General features: G+C 43.2%; 1 protein-coding gene across 1 annotated transcript in view; it reads right to left on the bottom strand.

Moving 5' to 3' along the window:
- The window catches only part of LOC141247369 (protein spinster homolog 1-like), a 66618-nt gene that overhangs the window by 3073 nt on the left and 40421 nt on the right, over window positions 1–23124 (bottom strand). Inside the window, exons 2-7 of the mRNA XM_073669210.1 lie at window positions 5443–5653; window positions 5191–5256; window positions 2870–3006; window positions 1476–1627; window positions 753–822; window positions 35–177 (exon numbers count right to left, since the gene is read on the bottom strand). Of these exons, the coding sequence (XP_073525311.1) occupies window positions 35–177; window positions 753–822; window positions 1476–1627; window positions 2870–3006; window positions 5191–5256; window positions 5443–5653 (779 nt within the window). The remainder of the gene's footprint in view (window positions 1–34; window positions 178–752; window positions 823–1475; window positions 1628–2869; window positions 3007–5190; window positions 5257–5442; window positions 5654–23124) is intronic.

The following is a 23124-nucleotide window of genomic DNA, read 5'->3' as shown; positions in this document are numbered from 1 at the left end:
CAGCAAAAACACTCACTACACAGAAAACACTCACTTATTTAACAGCTGTTTCAAATCCATCATCCAACTATTACAGTTTGGTAATTCACTATTGTTCCAGTCAAAAGCTTCTCTGGGAGGTTCCTTGACAAAGCTGATAGTTAGCAGGACTGCTATAAGGCCCAGACCAGGGGTAACCTGTGTCACAGAAGAGAGACATAAGAGGCATTATATGTTATATACAGTGGTATCACCACATAAAGAAAGTGACAACAGTCTAGTTTAAAGGGAACTTGTGTTGAAAATGGTATCTGATCTCCATGCAGGATGTTATAGAGCAGGAGGAGCTGAGCAGATTGATATACATTCTTGTTAAAAAAGTTTCAGTAAAACTCGCATTATATTTATTGAGATCCATATTAGTATGTATATAAGTCCAGTGGGCGGTCCTAATCAGTGATTGATAATCTTGCATGCACAGATAGCTGTCAGTCACGTAGTAGGACCGCCACTGGACTCCTTACATACAACCACCAGGAATTTCAAAGAATAAAATGCAAGTTATACTGAATCTTTCCTAACATACATTTACATTTATATCATTCTGCTCAGCTTCTCCGCTATACTGTGCTGTCCGCAGATTAGACTGCATGTACAATGTAAGGTTACCTTTAGTAAACTGTGGATACGGAAGTAGTTCCATTAAGACTGTATAGGGATTATCTTTAAAATTTAGAGATTATCCACAAGAATCCCCCAGGTTTAGTACTTACCCGAAAGGCCCAGTGCCAGTCACCACCTGCTGCGCTTGTCACTTTAGACCCAATAGTGTATCCAAGGCCACTGTTATACAAACAAGAAACAAATTGGTCATCATTTCAGAACATTATATCTATATAGTACTGTGAAAAAGTCAGGTGGGGTAGTAGAAAAACAGCTGCGAAATAAGAATGCTGTACAAGAAATAGAAGTGTAAACCCACTCTCTTCCAATCTAGGAGATTTCAGGTGAACGTGCTGCAGCATGTGTAGGTTGTTTATAAAATCCCATCCATATCCATTGTACATTTGCAATTAATTGATGGTGCTGAATCCTTATGGGAAATCCACAGCAAATCAATCCACCATGTCTAAACTTACTGTTAGGGTATGTTCCCACAACGTCTTTGTACCACTGGCAGAGTTACTAGGCGAGGCCACTTCCTGAAGAGGCTTCATTAGTGGTTCTTGCCCTCTTTATTTGTGGTTGCTCTACCACCAGAGTTTTTTCTTTTTATTTTACACTATAGTGGCAAAATCACACAATGACTATGTTACTTCATAGTTTCCAAACCAGAAGTTACAGAACACTGAATATGTGCACAGCAATGTTGTTTTCACATTGCTGTGCACTATCTTCATTTTTAGCAGCGGTTTTGAGAATCTTTTTCATGTGGATTTCAGGAGGAATCTGCCTGATGAAGAAGCCATTAGCACATGTTCAGGTAACACACTTACCAGCCAAGAGGTGCAGTGAAGTAATAGATGGAAAGCATGCGGCTGCGCTGTTCTGCCACAAACAGGTCAGCAATGATTGAAGGGGCAATTGTGGAAAAGCTTGCCTCCACGGTTCCAATCAGCCCTTTTATTCCCAGAAAAAGTGGAAAATTCTGTGAAAACATAAAAAAATATTCAGTTAATCTTTCAGGAACTTTTCTTAACAACTGCCTACTTGGTTCTGCAGAGGTATGGGAGTAGGTGTTTGAGGAACGTATTGAAAAAGACATTAAATCCACAAGTCATCATTTAAAATGTAACGGTCATTTTAACTTTTGTTTCATAAATTAAAATTATAAGACCAGCTAAATGTGGCCACCAATGGTGACAGTCACAGTTCTCTCTAGTAGAATTAATGTATATAACAAGCAATGAGAGTTCCAATAAAACGTAACCTTTAATTCAAAATGATAAAGAGTCGTGTTCAAGAACACACAAGTATATATAGACAAAAAGGTGTTAAAAGGAATTAATGCTGATGTGCATACATTCTGGACCATACAGGATAATAACAATAAAGTACCCACAGCGACAACAGTGCATGTTAAAAAGCCGGAAAGGTCTCACCCGTCTCCGCAGTAATATTGATCAAACAAGTGCACTGCCACTACATTTAAGTGTATGGGAAGCATAGACAAATTCTTGAGATATGAGAACTTGGGACCTCTTTTTTATTGATTGGGTGCAGAGGGGTAACTGTGATGCAAGACCCAAAAATTATGCATTGAATAGCAGATAAATGATTTTTGGTGGGATAACCCCTGTAAGGCCACTTTCACGCATCAGTATTTTGGTCAGTATTTTGCATCAGTACTTGTAAAAAAAAGTCAGGAACAGAACATAAAGTCAGAAAAAGTATAACAGATAGATTTGTAACTTTTTCCCAGTTTGTCGCGCTCCTGGTTTTAGGTTACAAAATACTGATCTGAATACTGACAAGTGAGAGGCCTACAGAAGATTTCCCATTCAGTAGTGTGAGGGCGCCATGTGTCCACCCTTACAAGAGCCATAACAGTGGCCATATTAGTTGAACTAAGTTTTCTGAGAAAAACAATAGCAACAAAGGGCAGAGAAATAGCAATATGGCTTTGTTCACATCATTGTCACAGTTTTCATTGTAAACGGAAATCTGTCTCATGATGAACTAGGCGAGGTCTACCACATTACTTATGATATCCAATATTCACTTGGCTGTAAGAAATACTATTTTTCCCTCCAAAAAACCCTGAAACCGGCTCTAAAAGGATGTGACCTCAGCTTTAAAATAATAGATTTACTATGTTAGTGTTGCATCTGGAGAAAAAACATCTACGAAGATTATAAGCTTCTACCGAATCAGCTTATGTTCTACGTACCTCGTTGGGAATGAAGGAAATGCAGAGGTTCACGACTGTCCAGAAGGACATCCCTGCACACATTATGTTCTTCCTGTTACAGCGGTCACCCAGGTATCCAAAGACTTGATGAGCCAGTACATAGCTGATGATGGAAACTGAAGGGGCGAGGGGAAAAAAGATGTCTTTGTAACAAATTATCACTTAACCCCTTATCACTTAACATAGACGTATCAGGGCTTTTTTTTTCAAGACAAGTTGTCTTTTTGAATAACAACATTAAATTTACCACATAGTGTGCTTAAAAAAGGATAAAAATCCAACTGCGGTAAAATTGTAAAAAACGCAATTCTGACATTGTTTTTTGGGAATTGTTTTTTCGGCTACAATGTTCTGGCATCATGATTCTTCTTGTCAGTACGATTATGGCAACGTCCAGTTTTTGTAATAGTTTAAGTGGTGAAAAAATATGGACATTTTTTGTTTTAAATTTTTTGATTGTTTTGCCATTTTCCGAGACCAGTAACATTTTCATTTTTCGGTTGATGGAACTGTGCAGTGTTCATATTTTGTGGGGGGAAAACATCATTTTTATTGATATCATATTGGGATAGATATGACATTTTGATCGCTTCTTACAGCATTTTTGGATTTTTTTTTCTGTATATAGTGTTTACTGATCGGGTTATTTATTTTATATTTTGATAGATCAAACCTTTATGGATGTGTAATACCACATATGTGTATTTTTATTTAACAAAAATGTATTTTTAATGGGGGGAAAGAGGGAGTAATTCGAACTTTTGTTTCTTTTTTCGTATAGTTTAAAACTTTTTATTTTTACTGTATTTGTTAGTCCCCTTAGATAACTAGAACCTGCAATCATCAGATCACTTGTACTATACTACAGTATAAAAAGCAGACCTTTTTTGCTGTATACAGGAAAATAAAAGGTCTCCTTTGAAGTCCAGCTCCTTGCTGACATTAAGGTCTTCAACAGATCCCCACCCCCTGACTGTCTTACCATCCCATAGGCTTCTTCACAGGACAGCGGATGGGCGTATAGAATGATGCATCACCATGCCATTCCGTTGTTAATGCCGCTGTCAGAAAATGACACAGGTATTTAACAGGTTAACAGCTGAGGGCGGACTCGTCTCCAATCACAGCTGTTAGGGCTCATACACATCTGTGTATAAATTGGACTAGTGCAATCCGATAGAAAATCGCACTCTGACTAATGTCATTCACTGATTCTGTGCTCATCTGTGATTTGTTTTTCTCAGCTCAGATCAGACTGAGAAAAAAATTGCAGCATGCTGCGAGTGCGGAAAAGAAAAAATCACACAGCAAACAAACCAGGCGCGTGCTTTCTGATTTCTACGCACCCAACTCATAGGCAGCCTGGCTTTTTATCAACCGAGTACAGTAAATTCACAGCGTGAACCATCAGAATAGATAGATACAAAGATACTTTCCCACAGCTGGTTAGTAAAAATAAGAGTGATCCTATGCCATTTTTTTTTTAAAATAATGATTCATTTAATAAGATTAAAAAGGCTAAACACCCTTTAGTTCCACATGAAAGGCACTAAAGGGTGGTAGTTTATTACATGTAGGGGTCTTGTGACATTGAATATCTACAGGACATCTATCCTATTTATTCTATCTGTTCTATCTATATATATCTGTATATAAGATTGTTTTATTACTTAGAAAACTAGCTTTAAATGACAGACAGTAACTGTATGTAAAAGCTGATGTTAAAAATGCATTGCATACGGATGTCATAAAGGGGCTACTTGATAAAAATCTCATTGTACTCGCATGACACTCATCCTACTTTCCTGGAACAACTTTGGAGCAATTTTATTTACGCTGATGCGTGCGAGCCCTTAGGCTACGGTCACACTATCAGTATTTGGTCAGTATTTCACATCAGTATTTGTAATCCAAAACCTGGATTGGGTCAAAAATGCAGAAGTGGTGACGCGTTCCTATTATACTTTTTGTCTATTTGTTCCCTCCTGCTTTTGGCTTACAAATACTGATGTAAAATACTGACCAGATACTGATAGTGTGACCGTAGCCTTTAGAGGCACGCTCTGTGTGTCACAGCTATTATCTGCCGGGAATATCCTGCTCTATACACCCGCTTTCATCTTGCTCCATACATGTACGGCGGATGTCAGTAATAGGTTAAAGGGTCATGAGATCTTCCAAAGTGGATCATTTTGACACTGAGATGTTATCAAATTTGAGTCAGGGATTTGATATCAGTCCTCCTTCTAATGGCATCTTTCATGGTGACTTACAGAATATAATTTGATATTGACATTTACCTATGTTCTGCCATCCAAGTCCACTGTCCTCTATTATAAAGGCGCTTGGCAGATATGGCCTCACCCCTACAAGAACAAGAGAAGAGCACAAATGATCATTTGTAATTAGAGAACTGTTGTACTTTTTTTAATAGGCTTCTCATATGCCCTGAAGAGTCAGACAGTCGTGGTGCTATTATAGACACCTTCACAGCTACAGGCTTAAAAAATCTTCCCCCCAGACGTAAAACCTTTTACCCCTCCTTCACGTACCTTTGTCAATAAAGGAATTCATGTAGATTACTAGATTTGTGTAGGACAGAATCAATATAGTAATGATGGAGCGTACATAAGAAATTACACTCCGGCCATTTGTGTCCTGCCTATCAAGTCTAGCTTTTTCCTCATCCTCATCATCAAACATCTGTATGATAGTATGAGCGCATTTCTGGAGAGATGCCATGTTAACAGAGCCCTGAAAACACTGGAGATAGACACAGAAAACGGAAAAAACATTTAATTACTCTCATCATCATCAATTATATAAAGTACAGAAAGTCTGATAGTCCAGTAATAGAAGATAACCTGGACTGGCCTACAAAAGCAGGTGCCATGTAATAATGTTATACTGCGCTATTTTCCTAAAGACCTTGGGGTAACAATTGTTTAATATTTATCTCATAAATCAATAATGCACATGATTTGTAATATATCTTATCACAGAAACCAGTCTCTTTCTCCTCCTGGACTGATCTTTCATTAAAAAAAAATGTAATTCACCAGTAAAATCTGTATTCAGTGAAGACAGATTTTCCCATTACTGAGAAAGGAAATGGCAGATACTACAGATAAGATACTATGTAAATGAGATGAATTAGAACAGAAGAGCTGGAGACAGATATCCTCCTTCTCCTCCTTCTTCTCTACATAGAATCTTATCAGTGGCAGCTGCCATCTCCTATCTCAGTAATGGGAAAATCTGTTTTCACTGAATACGGATTTTACCAGTGAATTGAGAATTTTGAAAATGAAAGATCAGCCCAAGAGGAGAAAGAGACCAATATCTTTTATAAGATATATTACAAATTTTCTTAATTTTATGCGCACTATTGATTTATGAGATAAAAATTAAAATGATAACTACACTTTGAGCGATTGTTAATCTTACCTCTATTACCAAGAGGTAATACCAAGGCAAAGGGGGTGACTTCCCAAAAAAAAAGGCTTTAATTTGACCGTGAGTGGAGCAGTGGTCGATTATGTGCTTTGCAGCTCCACTCATTCTAATGGGAGACGAAGACCAGCCGACCATTAATTCCATTAATGCCAGATTACTATAATGTGACTATACTGTACTGTGTATGGATAATTCCAGGCCTGGTAATCCAGAATGGGTTATCTGTCTATAATAACCTGCAGGTCGTGTCTCAATGTCGGAAGTCCACTCTGACAGAATAGTGAAAATGTGCACCCAATCATCAGCCACTGATTGGCTGCAGCAGTTACATGACATAATACTGTCCCATGACTACTGGGAGACACAGTGCCAACATTATAGGAACGGAACCAGTCCAAGAGCTGTTGAGTGTTTTACTTGTATATTGTGCACTCAAGCTGTTAAGAGGGGTTGTCCAGTTATAGACAACCCATTTAGTCACTAGAAAAAGGTTAGACTTACCTTGTTCTCTCCACAAGAGGGCGCTGACAATTCCAATCACTTTTTAAAACTCTCTATACTGTAGTAAGTTTTGCAACACAAGTTGTGAGTGCAACACACAAGAGAAAGTGACTGGAACCAAGGCTTCTCCCATTGTCATAAGCGGGGGCTGATTGTGACATCATCACCTGTCACTCAGGGTTCTAAGCCATTGTGATGTATATGATGATATATAATTATATACCTTTCTAGATAGATAGATAGATATGGGAGAGATAAATATCTATTTATCTGTCTCACATCTATCTATCTATTTATCTATCTATCTATCTATCTATCTAATATCTACAGCAGTGTGAAAAGGTGTTTGCCCCTTCCTGATTTCTTATTCTTTTGCATGTTTGTCACACTTAAATGTTTCAGATCACAAAACAAATTGAAATATTAAACAAAGATAACACAAGTAAACAAAAATGCAGCTTTATTATTAAGGAAAAAAGAAATCAAAACCTACAGGGCCCTGTGTGAAAAAAGTGACCCCCACCCCTACTTAAAGTATTAAATTAACTGTGGTTTATCACATCTTTGGGAAGCTGAGTTCAATTTACCCAGCCACACACAGGCCTGATTACTGACACACCTGTTCTCAATCAATAAATCACTTAAATAGAATCTGCCTGACAAAGTGAAGTAGACCAAAGGATACTCAAAAGCTAGACATCATGCTGCAATCCAAAGAAATTCAGTAACAAATGAGAAGCAAAGTAATTGAGATCTATCAGTCTGGAAAGGTTATAAAGCCATTTCTAAAGGTTTGGGGCTCCAGCGAACCACAGTGAGCCATTATCCACAAATAGCAAAAACATGGAACAGTGGTGAATAGAGATAAGTGAATATTTCAATGTTCGGTTGGGATTACGATCGCCGATTTTACAATATTCGCCGATTTATTGTTCGAATATTCGCTGAACACCATTGGATTCAATGGGAGGCAAATCCAAACACAAACACAGCACCTTCAAATGGGCCCAAAAATTGCCAAAACAGATCAAATTAGGGGCAGACACCAGGAAAGTGGGACCAATTGACCCACAGTACTAGTAGTATAATTATTATTTATTATTATAGCGCGATTTATTCCATGGCACTTTAGATGTGAAAAGGGGTCACTGACTGGTACAGGAGGAGAGAGGACCCTGCATGTGATGATACACAATCAATCTACAAGGGATGGGTGAGCATATAGTAGGTGAGGGTACAGCTGGTCGTGCAGTGGTATGGTGAAGCGAGGGTTACTGCAGGTTGTAGGCTTGTCAGAAGTAGCTCTTCAGCTTCCTTTTGAATGTTTCCATGGTAGGCGAGAGTTTGATGTGTTGGGGTAGAGACTGTGTTCCACAATAGGGGAGATCTTGTATGCGATTGTGGCAAGAATAGATAAGAGGGAAGTATAGAAGGAGATCTTGTGAGGATGGGAGGTTGCGCGCAGGTAAGTACAGGGAGACTAGGTCACAGATGTATGGAGGAGACAGGTTTTAGATGGCTTTCTATGCCAAACTTAGGGCTTGCAACTGAAGCCTCTGGGCAACAGGGAACCAGCGCAGGGATTAACAGAGGGGAGAAGCCAGGGCATAATGGGGTGACAGGTGGATTAGTCAGACAGCAGCATTTAGGATAGATTGGACGGGTGTGAGAGTGTTAGAAGGGAGGTCACAGAGCAGGAGGTTGCAATAGTTGAGGCGGGAGATGATGAGGGCATGCACAATTGCTATTTCAGATCCTTGTTTGAGGAATGTGTGGGTCCGGGAGATTTTTTTTACTTTGAGTCGGCATATTCCTCACCCTGATCCTCCTTCCTCTCACCATGCCGAGTGCCCGGAGCAACTGATCCCACACTTGGACACTCAGAAGAGCTGTTTTGTTCATCTTTCAATTAATAGATTCTTCTCTCTCGCTCGGTCCGCTTCAACCGGGATTGCATGTAGCGATGCCTAAATATTTCAGCTGCCATAGTCACACGAAGGTGAAGGCGGCAAAGTGCAAAAACTGTCGCAAAAGGTGGATAATGATGAGATACAATGGATAGAAAGTCAGGAGAAGGACCAGGGTGCGGAAGTGTTAGACGAGGTGGAGGACGATGAAGTCACTGATCCAACCTGGAAAGGTGACATGCATAGCAAGGACAGCAGCGCAGAGGGGTAGGGAGGCGTAGCACCACAACAGGCAGGAAGAAGCAGTGGGGTGGCCACAGACATCAGGCCGGCAACTGTTCCCCAAAATGCCAATACTAGGGAACTTGCCAGTCCAACTGCTAGGTCTTCCTGAGTCTGGCTCTTTTTTAAAGACTGTCCATTTAACCCCAAAAAGGCCATATGCAACATCTGCTATGCCAGCATCAGCAGGGGCAGCAAAACTACCAGCCTGACTATCACCAGTATGGTCAGGCACATGACAGCAAAGCCCCCAACTAGTTTCGCAGAAAGCCAGGGTCAAGAAACAGTGTCTGAGGGTGACACCACTGTCTCTTCCCCTGTTGCACGTGCACGCCATGCCTCCATCCATGACGCAGGCGAAGATGCCTCCCACCCTGCACCTGTCATGGCACACTTGCAACCATCACAGTCAGTAACCTTCTCCACGTCCTTGTCCATGTGCAACGTTCAGTTGTCCCTAACCAAGTCCTTGGAATGCAAATACGCAGCCACCCACAGGCTACAATACTAAACTTCCACATTTCTCGACTGCTTGTAGTAGAAATTTTGCCTTTTAGGTTCATGAAGGTGGAAGTTTTCTGCAACCTCATGGCAGCGGCTGTCCTTCAGTACTCGGTCCCTAGCCACCACTATTTCTGCCGTCCCCACCTTACACAAGCATGTGTCCCACCAAGAGGACAATTTTCCATGTTCTCCTCATCCTCCTGAATTACCCTCCCTAATCCTTAACCTGTGGATGTATACTTCAAAGGATAATTGAACTATTTAAGGAACATATGCCTCTGTAGCAGGAAGTTAGAGACAGAATTGAAAGAGACTTTACAAGAAGAATCAAAGATCAGACTCTCTGCAGAAAGAATATGGCTGCGGTGAAATAGAACTCTCACCGAGAAGTAGCCCTGGCTAAGAAAAGTCTGTGTGAAGGTTCCCGGACACTCTATGGCTGCTTTTTTACTGTAGACCGGCTCCAGCTATCTATAAGACTTAAGATGCAATCTGGCACGTTGGCAAAGCCCAATTCTGTTCTCCCTCTGATATCTAACAAACAAGTCATGATGGAGAACCTTGCACCTACGGCCACTCAGTGTCTTCAGCTCCTTTTGAGAAACTAATGTTTGGGCAGCCAGTTTACCAAATAAAATTCCTGAGATATGGAAATTGTGGATGGCTTCGCTTCTGGTACTGGGTGCTAATACCAAACCATGGCGTGCCATTCACTGGATATTTCTGGCTGGTTGAAGACAAGTTCATTCCCACAGAAAAGTACCAGCAAGCTATGGAGATGGTGGCCTCTATAATCTGAAGGAGTTTGCTCGTTGTCTAGGAGACCGACCACTGCTGCTGCCTACCTTGTGAACATTGTGTTGAAGCTTGCAAGGATTAAGAGGTTACATTGGCGAGTCTGTTTTTTATACTAAAAATCCTGTTGTGTTTTTATAGTTTTATTTTTTTTTTACGTCTCTTCAAATCTGCATTGGAGTGTGTACTAATTTTTGTCAGTCATTGAAATTTCTGCATACGCAATAACAGTATAGGAGACCCACTCCTTAATAATGGGAAGGACATTTAAAAAGATTCTATATAAATTAGGGGCTGACACTACCAAAGTGGCATCAATTTCACCAGAGTAGAAATATTATAATTACGACTGACACCTCTTCCACTAAAGCCAACGCAGCAGATGGAGACCCAACCAGGAGTGTTCACATTTCCTTAAATTAGTGGCAGACACCACCAAAATGGTATCAATGTAGAAATAGTATAATTAGGACCGACACATCTTCCACTGCAGCCAACCCAGCAGATGGGGACCCAACCAAGAGTGTTCACATTTCCCTAAATTAGAGGCTGACAGCACCAAAGTGGCATGAATTTCACTAGAGTAGAAATAGTATAATTAGGGCTGACACATATTCCATTACAGCCAACCCAGCAGACGGAGACCCAACCAGGAGTGTTTACATTTCCAAAAATTAGTGGCAGACACCACCGAAGTGGCATCAAAGATCACTAGAGTAGAAATAGTATAATTAGGCCCAACACCTCTTCCATTACAGCCAACACAGTGTAGCATCTGCGTCTCTGCCCCCTGCCAGGCAGAGACGCCGTTCCTCTCACCGCCGCGCTCCCCACCCAGCGTCCTCCAGTGCTCCTCTTCCAGCTGCTGCTGGCGCGCGCAGCTTCCCGGGTACTGTGTTTAGGGCGCGCCCTCCCCCCCTCTTAAGGGGGCCGCGTGCGCCGCCCTAAGGAGTCCCCAGCCAATTCCCCGAGGTCCTCCCATATATAAGGCACCTCCTCCAAAATGGAGGTGCCCGAGCAATAGTTGTAAGCTTAGTGTACTCACCTCTGCTTCAGCCCTCAGGTCCCGCTGCTAGCCTGACTACTAGTCCTGTCCGCCAGCCTGACTTCCAGTCCTGTCCGCCAGCCTGACTTCCAGTCTTGTTCGCCAGCCTGACTTCTCTCCAGCCCGACAGTCTGTCTTCCACTCAGTCTGTCTATGGGCTCTGCCCGCCTGTTTACCTGGAAGCACCTGCCTATTCCCTGCCGTGCCTACCTAGAGGCTCCTGCCGTCACTTGCCGTGACCAACTGACAGCCTACCTAGAGACTCCTGCCGTCACTTGCCGTCACCACTTGACAGCCTACCTAGAGGCTCCTGCCGTCACTTGCCTTGACCACCTGCCAGCCTACCTAGAGGCTCCTGCCGTCCCTTGCCGTGACCACCTGTCTGCCTACCTGGAGGCACCTGCCTGTCACTTGCCCTGACCACCTGGCAGCCTACCTAGAGGCTCCCGCCTTTCGCCTGCCGTGTCTGCCAGTCCATCTACCCGGATCACTCGTCAGCCTGCCTGCTGAGCCCATCGGCTATATCGGTCAGTCCCTGCCATCTGACCCGTGGGGTCACCTGCTCTCTTACAAGGTCGTCCCCAGAGTAGCACCTGGTCCCTCTGCTCGGTCCCTACCTGGTCACGGAGTCGTTGGCCGCCGTACGACCTAGGTCGGTCCGAGTTGATACTTAGTTACGCCCCTCTGGGTCCCTCCTTGTACCGCAGCACAGAGGTTCCACCACCCGGATCCGTAACACCCAGCAGATGGAGACCCAACCAGGTGTGTTCACATTTCTCTAAATTAGGGGCTGACACCACCCCGTGGCATCAATTTCACTGGAGTAGAAATAGTATAATTAAGACTGACACTTATTCCACTACAGCCAACCCAGCAGATGGAGACTTAACAGGAATCTCCACATTTCCAAAAATTAGTAGCAGATACCATCGAAGTGGCATCAATTTCAGTAGAGTATAAATAGTATAATTAGGACCGACACCTCTTCCACTACAGTCAAACCAGCAGATGGAGAGCCAACCAGGAGTGTTCAAATCTCCAAAAATTAGTGTTAACATCTGCAGCAGCAAGCACAGAAACCATGCTAAAGATATCACAGACTGCAATTATGCGAGATCAATGCAGCACACTAAAAATTACAACATCCCCTAATCTGTAGAGTCTGCGATTGGGGTGCAAAAGTCCTTGTAGATCCATGATTTGTTCATCTTGATAAAAGTTAGGCAGTATACACTTTCAGGGAACAGCCGGCTGCGCTTATCCATCAGGACACCACCAGCAGCGCTGAAAGGACATTCTGAGAGAGTGCTGGCTGCCGGCCTTGATAAAGCCTCCAAGGCGACAGGCGAGCTCAGGCCACTCATCCATTTTTGAAGACCAAACTGTGAAAGGGCTCAAAGTCTCCCTGATGGTATTGATATTGAGCTCTGCACCATCTTGTCCAGTCATTCACCACGTGTTAGACTTGTACTCTGTTGTGTTGGTGCATGAGCTGGTGTAAAAAATGTGTGAAAGGATTTACAGAAATTGCTTCTGCCACTTACAGTGCTGCTGCAACTAATGTTTTGGCATTGATGAATTGACGTGCTGGAGGTTGAAAGTCTATAGCTGCGATGTACACTGTGTGCCTCACTGCTGTCTTGGGGAAAACCTCTCTTAAGGTTGTGTAAAAGCTTGTTTCGAAACTCCAGCATTAGCGGGTCCTTTCCAGGGCGGGAACCATCTGGCAAAATTTACTCTTATAATGTGGATCTAACAGAGTGGCAACCCAGTAGTCAGCACTAATTCGAATCCTAACTATACGGGGATCATGTTGTAGATAGTGCAGCAAGAAGGCACTCAAATGTCGGGTTCTTCCATGAGGTCCAAGCTCATGCTGTGTTGGTGGCTGGGTAACACTGGTGCTTTTTTCCTCTGTCCCCTCCCGCCAACCACAAACAACAGAAAGGGGATCATTATCCTTTTCATCTCCTGACTGTTGCGGTCCCATCACCTCTTTTTCCTCCATTTGTTCCTCGGTTCTTGCACCTTCACTAACAATTTGTCTGGTATCACCAGCCACCTCCCCCATCGCAGTAATCCACCCTCCCTTGGCACCCGCCTGTGTGATGACAGTCTGGAACATTGAGACATTCTTATCCCTTCTGCATCCTCCTCTTCCTTTGGAACCACCAACTCCTCCCTCAGGCTATTCAAAGTCTGCTCCAGCATGTAGATGATTGGAATAGTGATGCTGATGACGGCGTCGTCAGCGCTAACCATATTAGTAGCCATTTCAAAACTGTGCAGAAGGGTGCAGAGATCCATAATCTGTGCCCAATCCGTAAACATCATATGCCCCACATCCGTACTGCCCAGGCTATATGTCATGACATACTGCATCAGGGCTCATTGCTGCTGCCACAGTCGCTGCAATATGTGCAGGGTGGAATTCCACTATGTTGGCATATCGCATATCAACCTGTTAACTGGCATGGACAAAGACCTCTGTATCGATGCAAGTCAGTGACGTGAGGGGTGCGAACGGCGGAAGTGAGCACACAACTTCCGTGCTTTCTGCAGCAGCTCATCCAGGCCAGGATAGTGGCGGAGAAATCGCTGTACCACCAGGTTGAGGACGTGAGCCATGCAAGGCACGTGTGTGAGCGTGCCTTGGCCTAGGGCCACCACCAGGTTCACACCATTATCACACACATCCTTCCCTGGCTCCAGGTTCAGTGGAGACAGCCATTGCTCAAACTCAGCCAGGAGAGCTGTCCACAACTCTTGAGCTGTATGACTGCGAGGCATGATCTCCAAGGTATATTAATTTTAACACTGCCTGATTGCGTTGAGCTCTGGCTGCGCAGTACGGAGGTGGTGTGGATTCACTCTGCACTGTGGGAACGTGTGTCTCATTAAGGCAGAGGTTGAGTGCGCAGGTGGAGGCCCTATAGGAAGTGGAGGAGGCAGAAGCAGTGGAGGAAGTGTGAAATACAGAGGTTTGTTCTGGAAGCCTTGGCGATTCCAAGACTTGTGGAGCAGCCCCTTCCCTGCCTGGCCCACAGCCACCAGAGTCACCCAGTGCCCAGTCAGCGAGATGTAACGCCCTTGGTCATGCTTACTCGTCCAGGTGAAATTCACCCTGGCAGACATAGATTTAGTCAAGGAATTGGTGATGTTGTCTGTAACATGCTGGTGCTCAGTGAAACAAAAACAGCAGGCATGTCCGCTTGCATTACAGCTGACGGGTTCTCACTCAACCTGCCTGAGGAGGGTAAAGAACCGGAGGTTCTGTGTTCGGAGACCTGCGTGACAATACTTGGCACAGTAACAGAGGAGGAGGAAGAAGCAGCAGATGCAGTTGATGGGGCGGCCGATGGCTGTTGAGGTCTGCTGGTCCACATTTTATCGCAGTAAGATTGCCAGATTAACGTATGTTGATTGCGCATGTGAAGTTTCATGCATGTAGTAGTCAAATTATTGCACTTTTTCCCTCTACTGAGTTTTTTTTGCAAAGTTGGCAGATAACGTGAGTTGGCTCATCCTTTGTAGTGTCAAAAAAGGCCCAGGCTAGGCAACCCTTGCCGCCTCTGCGAGCTGCAGATCTGCGACCGCTGCTGGCTACAGCCACAATTGTGACTAAGGATGCAGTGCTTGTCGTGGTTGCATCACTCCGTGTCTGCACTGTAGGGCGCAACGTAACCTCCTCGTCTTCCTCCTCCACCTCCTCAGAAGACCTACTCAGCTGAATGCCTCTGGGTTCACACTAGTGATAGGCAGTCCAGCTCTTTTTGGTGACCTGGCTTTTCTGGCTCCACTCACCAAAAAGAGCCTGCTCTCTTAGATCCTAAATGGATCCATATTAAATATGTATTCACCATCGGTGAACGCATATATATATATATTTTTTTTAGTTTTCAATGTTTTATTTATTGAAGAAATAGACATAACAGATAAATAACATACACACATTTTTCAATCAGAATCAAATCATATCAAGAAAAGTGTATAACAAATTTTAAATATTTGAAATGTAGGTACACGGATTTGTCATGAAGATTGCATCATCTGTATTACTATGTTTTGCTGCAATTTGAACATATGATCAATGTATAACATAAAAGAGAGACGTAATTGTCTCTATATATAAGTAATGACAATATAAGAAAAAAAAAGGATAAGGATGCGTAAAAATGAAATAAGAGAATCAAAAAATCAACTGGGTAATGAGGAGAGAAAACTTGGATATAAAAGGGGGGACAGACAAGGTAGGAGGAAAAGAATGAGAGGGGAAAGAGGTGAACGCATATTTAAGATGAATATGATGCCGTCAAAACTCCACCCGCCCACTACCGAAACTCTGCCCACTCGCAAATAACCAATTAAATAGGGAAGTGGGCGGAGTTTGGGTTGGGTGGGCGGAGTTACGTCAACTAAACCCCTGAATTTTACGCCCATTGAGAGCCATTAAGAGAAGTTAGTGACTCTCACTGAGGTGACGTCTCCCATCAGTCACAGCAGGGAGCTGGCTCTTTGTGTCGAATTGTTCGCGACCGACACATCACTAGTTCACACCAAGTAGGATCTTAAACCTCATCATCATCCTCTGTGTTATCCCATTCCTTGTCCTGAGAGTCACCCTCCTCCTCTTCCTGCCCTGACAGCACAGTACAGTCCGCGTGAGCCTCAGGTATCTGAGTCTCATCAGGATCACCTCCCCCCGAGGGTTAACGTCTGGTGACGAGGGTCAGGATGAAGCTCGGACCCTTCTTCGTCCTGCCCCATATCCAGCCTAAAAAAAATTTGGGCATCGGTGCAGATGATTTCCTCCTCTGTGAATCTTTGGAGTACACTTCTGATGCCCATGGCATAGCATCTGTGAACAGCTCTGCAGACTCACCCATCTGTGGTTCCCTTGGGCGGTTAGGCAGTTGTGATGCGGGGGGAAGCAAGAGTAATTGGGGTGCCACCTCTGTGGATTGTACTGTGTGTGATGTTGAGGTGGAGGAAGAGGAGGAGAGGCCACTTGAAGCAGCGCTTGCCATCCACTGGAGCACATGCTCTTTCTGGCGCTCATCAACAAGACGTATCGCTGTGCGGCTGCCAAAGAAAGGGAGTAGAGTAGTCCGTCCGGTAACAGAAGTTGTCAGTTGTCTTTGGATGGGACGTGACAGTGTTGGTTCACTTGTGCTTTCACTAACATTACTACCTACCCCATGTATACCTTGAACACCAAGCCTATTCCTCCTTCCACCACGACCTCTCTTTGTGGAAGGAGCATGATATTAGCAACAAAAAATTATATTTTTTACTCTGCACCAGCTCTGCACAGCAGCTGAATTTCTGCAGCACTAAATGACAAGGTGAAATATGGCTTACTGTGTCACGTTAGCAACTGAAAAAAATAGTTTTTTACTCTCACGTTAGTAACAGAAGAAAGTATTTTTTTAGTGTGGATGAGGACTGTATAACATAGGATATATGCTCCAAACTATTTCAAACTGAGATCTCCCCTACTGTATCATGTTAGTAACAGAAGAAAGTTTTTTTCTCACTGTGGATCAGGCCTGTGTAACATAAAAGATATGCTCCAAACTATTTCAAACAGATCTCCCCTACTGTATCATGTTAGTAACAGAAGAAAGTATTTCTTTACTGTGGATGAGGCCTGTATAACATAGAAGATATGCTCCAAACAATTTCAAACTGACATCTAGCCTGCTGTATGATGTTAGTAACAGAAGACAGTATTTATTTAGTGTGGATGAGGGCTGTATAACATAGAAGATATGCTCCCAACTATTTCAAATTGACATCTAGCCTGCTGTATGACGTTAGTAAGAGAAGAAAGTAATTTTTTAGTATGGATGAGGCCTGTATAACATTAAAGATATGCTCCAAACAATTTCAAACTGAGATCTCCCCTATTGTATCACGTTAGTAACAGATGAAAGCATTTTTTTAGTGTGGATGAGGCCTGTATTACATACATTATCACACGAAAAAAGATAGTTTTACTCTGCACCAGCTCTGCAGACAGCTGAATTTCACTGCCTCAAAATGACAAGGTGGGATTTGGTGTGCTGTATCACGTTTGTCATAGAAAAAAATAGATTTTGTTACTCTGTATGAGCTCTACATACAGGTGAATTTCACCACCACAAAATTACAAACTGAGAGATGGTGTGCTGCATCACGTTAGGAACAGAAAATATTATTTTACTCTGCATGAGCTCTGCATACAGCTGAATTTCACAGCCACAAAATGACAAGGTGGGCTATGGCATGCTGCATCACGTTAGTCACAGAAAAAAAAATATTTTTTTTTTACTCTGCATGAGCTCTGCATACAGCTGAATTTCACCGCCACAAAATGACAAGGTTAGATATGGCTTGCTGTATCACATTAGCAACTGAAAAAGCTTGATTTTTAAAAGTGTACTCGTACATGGAGCACAACACAAGCAGTGCACAATAGACTTGTATGAATGTGCCCTGCTGTATTTGTCTGGACCTCAGTAATGGCACAAGAAAAAAAAATATGCTGGAAGGTCAATTTCACAGCCACACAAGACACTAGCTATCTAAACTATCTGACTTAGAAGCAAGCGCCTAGCTAACTAGCTAAAATCTCTAATGAATCCAGCAGCAGACCAGGAGTATTCTCTTTGATCTCTTTTAGTCACAAAATGGCACTATAAAAACATGTTCACGCTTTATATAGAGAGGGACATGTGATTTCAGCAGCCAATGGCATAAATCCTTGTGTCTGGACATTGTGGATGCTTCCGGCACCCTGATTGGCTAGCCTAAATTTACACACACAAAGTTAGGGAGAAAAAAAACAAAGAGTACAAGCACGCCACTCCTCTGGGCTCTCCCCACCCCATCCCCTCATCAAACACGTCCACCCCGCTCATCATACACCACCACTACCCTAGCCAAAATTATAAAAATACTTTAGTGGCATCTCAATCATTTCTCGCACTTTCACCGAATGTTATGGATTTTTTGCAGATTTTAAGAAAAAATGCTCGTGTTTCCGTTCACGAATCCGAATGTGTCATTCGTGCCGAATTTGAAACTGGCGATAGTATTTCGAACATATTCGATCATCTCTAGTGGTGAACCTTTCCAGGAGTGGCCGGCCAACCAAAATTACACCAAAAGTGCAGCGATGACTCATCCAAGAGGTCACAAAAGACCCCACAACAACTTCCAAAGAACTGCAGGCTTCACTTGCCTCAGTTAAGGTCAGTGTTCGTGACTCCACCATAAGAAAGAGACTAGGCAAAAATGCCATGCATGGCAGAGTTCCAAGACGAAAACCACTGCTGAGCAAAAAAAAAAAGGCTCGTCTCAGTTTTGCCAGCAAACATCTTGATGATCACCAAGATTTTGGGAGAATACTCTGTGGGCTGACGAGACAAAATATGAACTTTTTGGAATGTGTATGCCCCATTACATCTGGTGTAGAAGTAACACAACATTTCAGAAAAGGAACATCATACCAACAGTAAAATATGGTGGTGGTTGTCTGAAAGTCTGGGCCTGTTTTGCTCCTTCAGGACCTGGAAGACTTGCTGGACTTGCATGGTTCCATTTACCATTCATGGTAAATGGAACCATGAATTCTGTTGTCTACCAAAAAATCCTAAAGGAGAATGTCTGGTCATCTGTTCGTGAACCCAAGCTGAAGCGCACTTGGTTTATGCAGTAGGACAATGATCCAAAACACTCCAGCAAGTCCACCTCTGAATGGTGAAAGCTAAAATTAAGACTTTTGAGAGGCCTAGTCAAAGTCCTGTCCTTAATATGATTAAGATGCTGTGGCATGACCTTGAAAAGGCGGTCAGTTGGCCTTGCCCCCTGAAACCGCCACCATGTCTTTGTTGATCCCTTTAAGTGTGATCACAGCATTTAGCATGCAGGCAGAGGTAAGAAAGCCCCTCTGCCTCTGGATCAGAGACTCCGTGACGTTATCACGGGGTCCCGATTGTTGCATTGGTGACTCGATGTCGTCATAACATATAGAGACAAATAGCGCTCCGTCCCTCCCGAGTCTCGCCGTACAGTTAAGCTGTACTGTACAGCCACATATGGGGTATTTCTACATTCAACAGAAATTCTGGGACGAATTTTGGTGCAATTTTTACCCATTCCCCAGTGTGAAAATGGAAAATCTGAGGCTAAAATAAAATTTAGGTGGTAAAAACGTAATTATTTTTTTCTTCACTGGCCAATGGTATAAAATTATTTGATCCACCTGTGGTGTCAATATGCTCACTGCACCCCTAAATAAATTCATTGAGAGGTGTAGTTTGTAAAATGGGGTCTCTTATGGGGGTCTGCTGTTCTGGCACCTCAGGGGCTCTGACATGGCACACTTAAACTAGTCCAGCAAACTCTGAACTCCTATATGGTGCTTCTTCCCTTCTGAGCTTTGCACTGTGCATCAAAAGTAGTTTTGGACCACATATGGGGTATCATCATACTCAAGGGAAATTGCACAACAAATTGTGGAGTCCATTTTCTCCTGCTATCTTTGTGAAAATGAAAAAAATTAGGGCTAAAACAACATTTTTGTGGGAAAAATATAATTTATTTTTATTTTTACAGATCCACTTCTGTGAAGCACCTGTGGGTTCAATGTCCTCACCACACATCTAAAAGAATTCCTTGAGGGGCCTAGTTTCCAAAATGGGGTCACTTGTGGAAGTTTTCCACTGTTTAAGCACATTAGGGGTTCTCTATCAAAGTCTGCGTTCCAAAATGTCACTCTTTCCTTTCGGAGCCCTGACGTGCGCCCAAACAATAGTTTTCCCCAACATATGGGGTATCTGCCTGCTCAGGATAAATTGCACAACAAGTGTTTTGGGGTCCATTTTCTCCTGTTACCCCTGTGAAAATAAAAAATTTGGAGATGAAAAACATTTTTGTGGGAAACATGGATTTTTTTTATTTTCACGCCTCCAGGTTATAAACTTCTGTGCACCACTTGGGGGTTCAAAGTGCTCAACACACATCTAGGTAAGTTCCCTGAGGGGTCTAGATTCCAAAATGGTGTCACTTGTGGGGGGTTTCCACTGTTTGGGCACATTAGGGGATCTCCAAACGCAACATGGCATCCGCCAATTATTCCAGTTCATTTTACATTCAAAAAGTCAAATGGAGCTCCTTTTCTTCCGAGCTCTGCCTTGCACCCAAACAGTGTTTTTTTCCCCACATATTAGTTATCGGCTTACTCAGGAGAAATTCCACCATAAATGGTATGGTGCAATTTCTCCTGTTACCCTTATCAAAATGCAAAATTTGTGGCTGAAAAACATTTTTGTGAGAAAAATGTGAAAATTTTATTTTTACGGCTCAATGTTATAAACTTCTTTGAAACACCTGCGGTTTCAAGGTGCTCACCACACATACAAATAAGTTCCCTGAGGGGTCTAGTTTCCAAAATAGTGTCACTTGTGGGGGGTTTCCAGATGTTTAGGCACATGAGGGGCTCTCCAAACGCAACATGGCGTCCTCTAATTATTCAAGCAAATTTTACATTCAAAAAGTCAAACAGTGCTCCTTCCCTTCCGAGCCCTGTCGTGCGCCCAAACAGTGTTTTTCCCCACATATGGGGTATCTCTGTGCTCAGGGGAAATTGCACAACAAATTTTGGGGTCTATTTTTTCCTGTTACCCCTGCGAAAATAAAAAAAATTGTGTCTAAAGTAACATTTTTGTGAAAAAAGTTAAATGTTCATTTTTTTCTTCCACATTCCAAAAATTCCTGTGAAGCACCTGAAGGGTTAATAAAGTTCTTGAATGTGGATATGAGCACATTGAGGGGTGCAGTTTGTAGAATGGTGTCACTTTTGGGTGTTTTCTGTCATGAAGACCCCTCAAAGTGACTTCAAATGTGATGTGGTCCCTAAAAAAATGGTTTTGTAAATTTTGTTGGAAAATGAGAAATCGCTGGTCAATTTTTAACCCTTATAGCTTCCTAATAAAAAAAAATTTTGGTTCCAAAATTGTGCTGATGTAAAGTAGATATTTGGGAAATGTTATTTATTAATTTTTTGTGTGACATCTCTCTGATTTAAGGGCATCAAAATCCAAATTTTAAAAATTTCAAAATTTTAAAAATTTTAGCCAAATTTCAATTTTTTCACAAATAAACTCAAGTGATATCGAAGAAATTTTACCACAATCATGAAGTACAATATGCACGAAAAACAATCTCAGAATCAGGGGGGTCCATTGAAGCGTTCCAGAGTAATTACCTCATAAAGTGACAGCAGTCAGAATTGTAAAAATTGGCCTGGTCATTAACATGCAAACCACCTTGGGTGTAAAGGGGTTAAGTTTGTTTCTATATGAAAAAGTTCATTATTATATCTGATGATAAGGAAAAAATTCCTCAAATGTAGGCAATTTTTTTAATAGATATCAAGGTTGGCCCGCGACTCAGTCCAAGTTTTTTTTTTGGCCTTCTGTGTATTTGAGTATGACACTCATGGTCTATAAGGACGTCCTCCGTACATCAACTCCATTCTAGCTGTCTCACTACAGAGATTACTAGATTGGAGATGCTGCACATAGGTTCATGGTCTCTGGGCAAACATTACTGTCTATAAGGATGTCCTCTGCACATCAACTCATACCTCCCAACCTTTTCAGAAAAGAAAGAGGGCCATGCTCCTGGCCACACCCCAATCCAAGTCCATTTACTATTATCTTTCTCCCCTGGCAGGAGGAGTTGTCAGAGGGGCGCTGGCAGTGAGGGAAATTCAGCAGATGCCCGAAACTGCAGGGTGTAGACCCAAATCCAGGAGTGTCCGCTGTATCCAGGACAGTTGGGACTAGAGATGAGCGGATGGTCTCTGGTGCAGAGTTCAGATCGGTGGAACCTGGTGGCTGGACAGGAGGCCGTGAATCTATAACTATCCATCGTTTCCGGTGCGGCTTTTGATCACCCAGGGCCGGCACTACGCCATCTGTGTGTCCTGCTTATCTCTAGTTGGGACATGTGGATTATTTTTGATTCCTTTGTAGCAGGCCCAGCATCAGCACTCGGCACACCCGGGCAAGTGCTGGGGCCCTGAGCAGGTGGGGGGATCCACTCGCCATTGGGCACCCCAGTGTGCTATGGGACCCATAAGCAGGAGAGTCCGATGCGAGCGCCCACAACTGGGCCCCCTCCCGCTTGCTCAGTGCCCCGACACAATAATTACCTCTCCCCGTGCCTCCGCAGCAGGTCCTGTATCTTCCACGGTTCCTGACTGTGACATCACAAGTCAGAGGACGTGATGACGTCTTTCGACTGCGAACTCTGCTGAGCAGTCACAGCACAGAGAGGGGGAAGATGGCGACGAGGCTGAAGAGTCTCGAGCAGAGCAGCGGCAGTAATGAGAGCAGCAGCAGCAGCAGATGAGAAGAGGGGAGGTGAGTATTTGATTTTTTTTATTTTTTTATGCATGGAGGCATGGGGCATAATATGATGACCCAGCCTGCATGGGGCATAACATGGGGCCCAGGAGGCATGGGGCATTATATGGGGGCACTGTCTGCACGGGGCATTATATGGGGGCAAAGCCTGCATGGGGCATTATATTGTGCCCAGGAGGCGTGGGGCCTTATATGTGGGCACAGCGTGCATGGAGAATTATATGGGGGCACAGCCTGCATGGGGCATTATATGGGGGCCCAGCCTGCATGGGGCATTATATGGGGGCCAGTATTCTGTATGGAGCATTATATGGGGGCCAATATTCT

The sequence above is a fragment of the Phyllobates terribilis genome, unplaced genomic scaffold (genome assembly GCF_046119375.1).
Source record: "Phyllobates terribilis strain yellow unplaced genomic scaffold, ASM4611937v1 Scaffold_2__4_contigs__length_985480577, whole genome shotgun sequence".
NCBI lineage: Eukaryota > Metazoa > Chordata > Amphibia > Anura > Dendrobatidae > Phyllobates > Phyllobates terribilis.
Note: the sequence above shows the minus strand (reverse complement) of the source record. Positions and strands in the feature narration are given on the sequence as shown.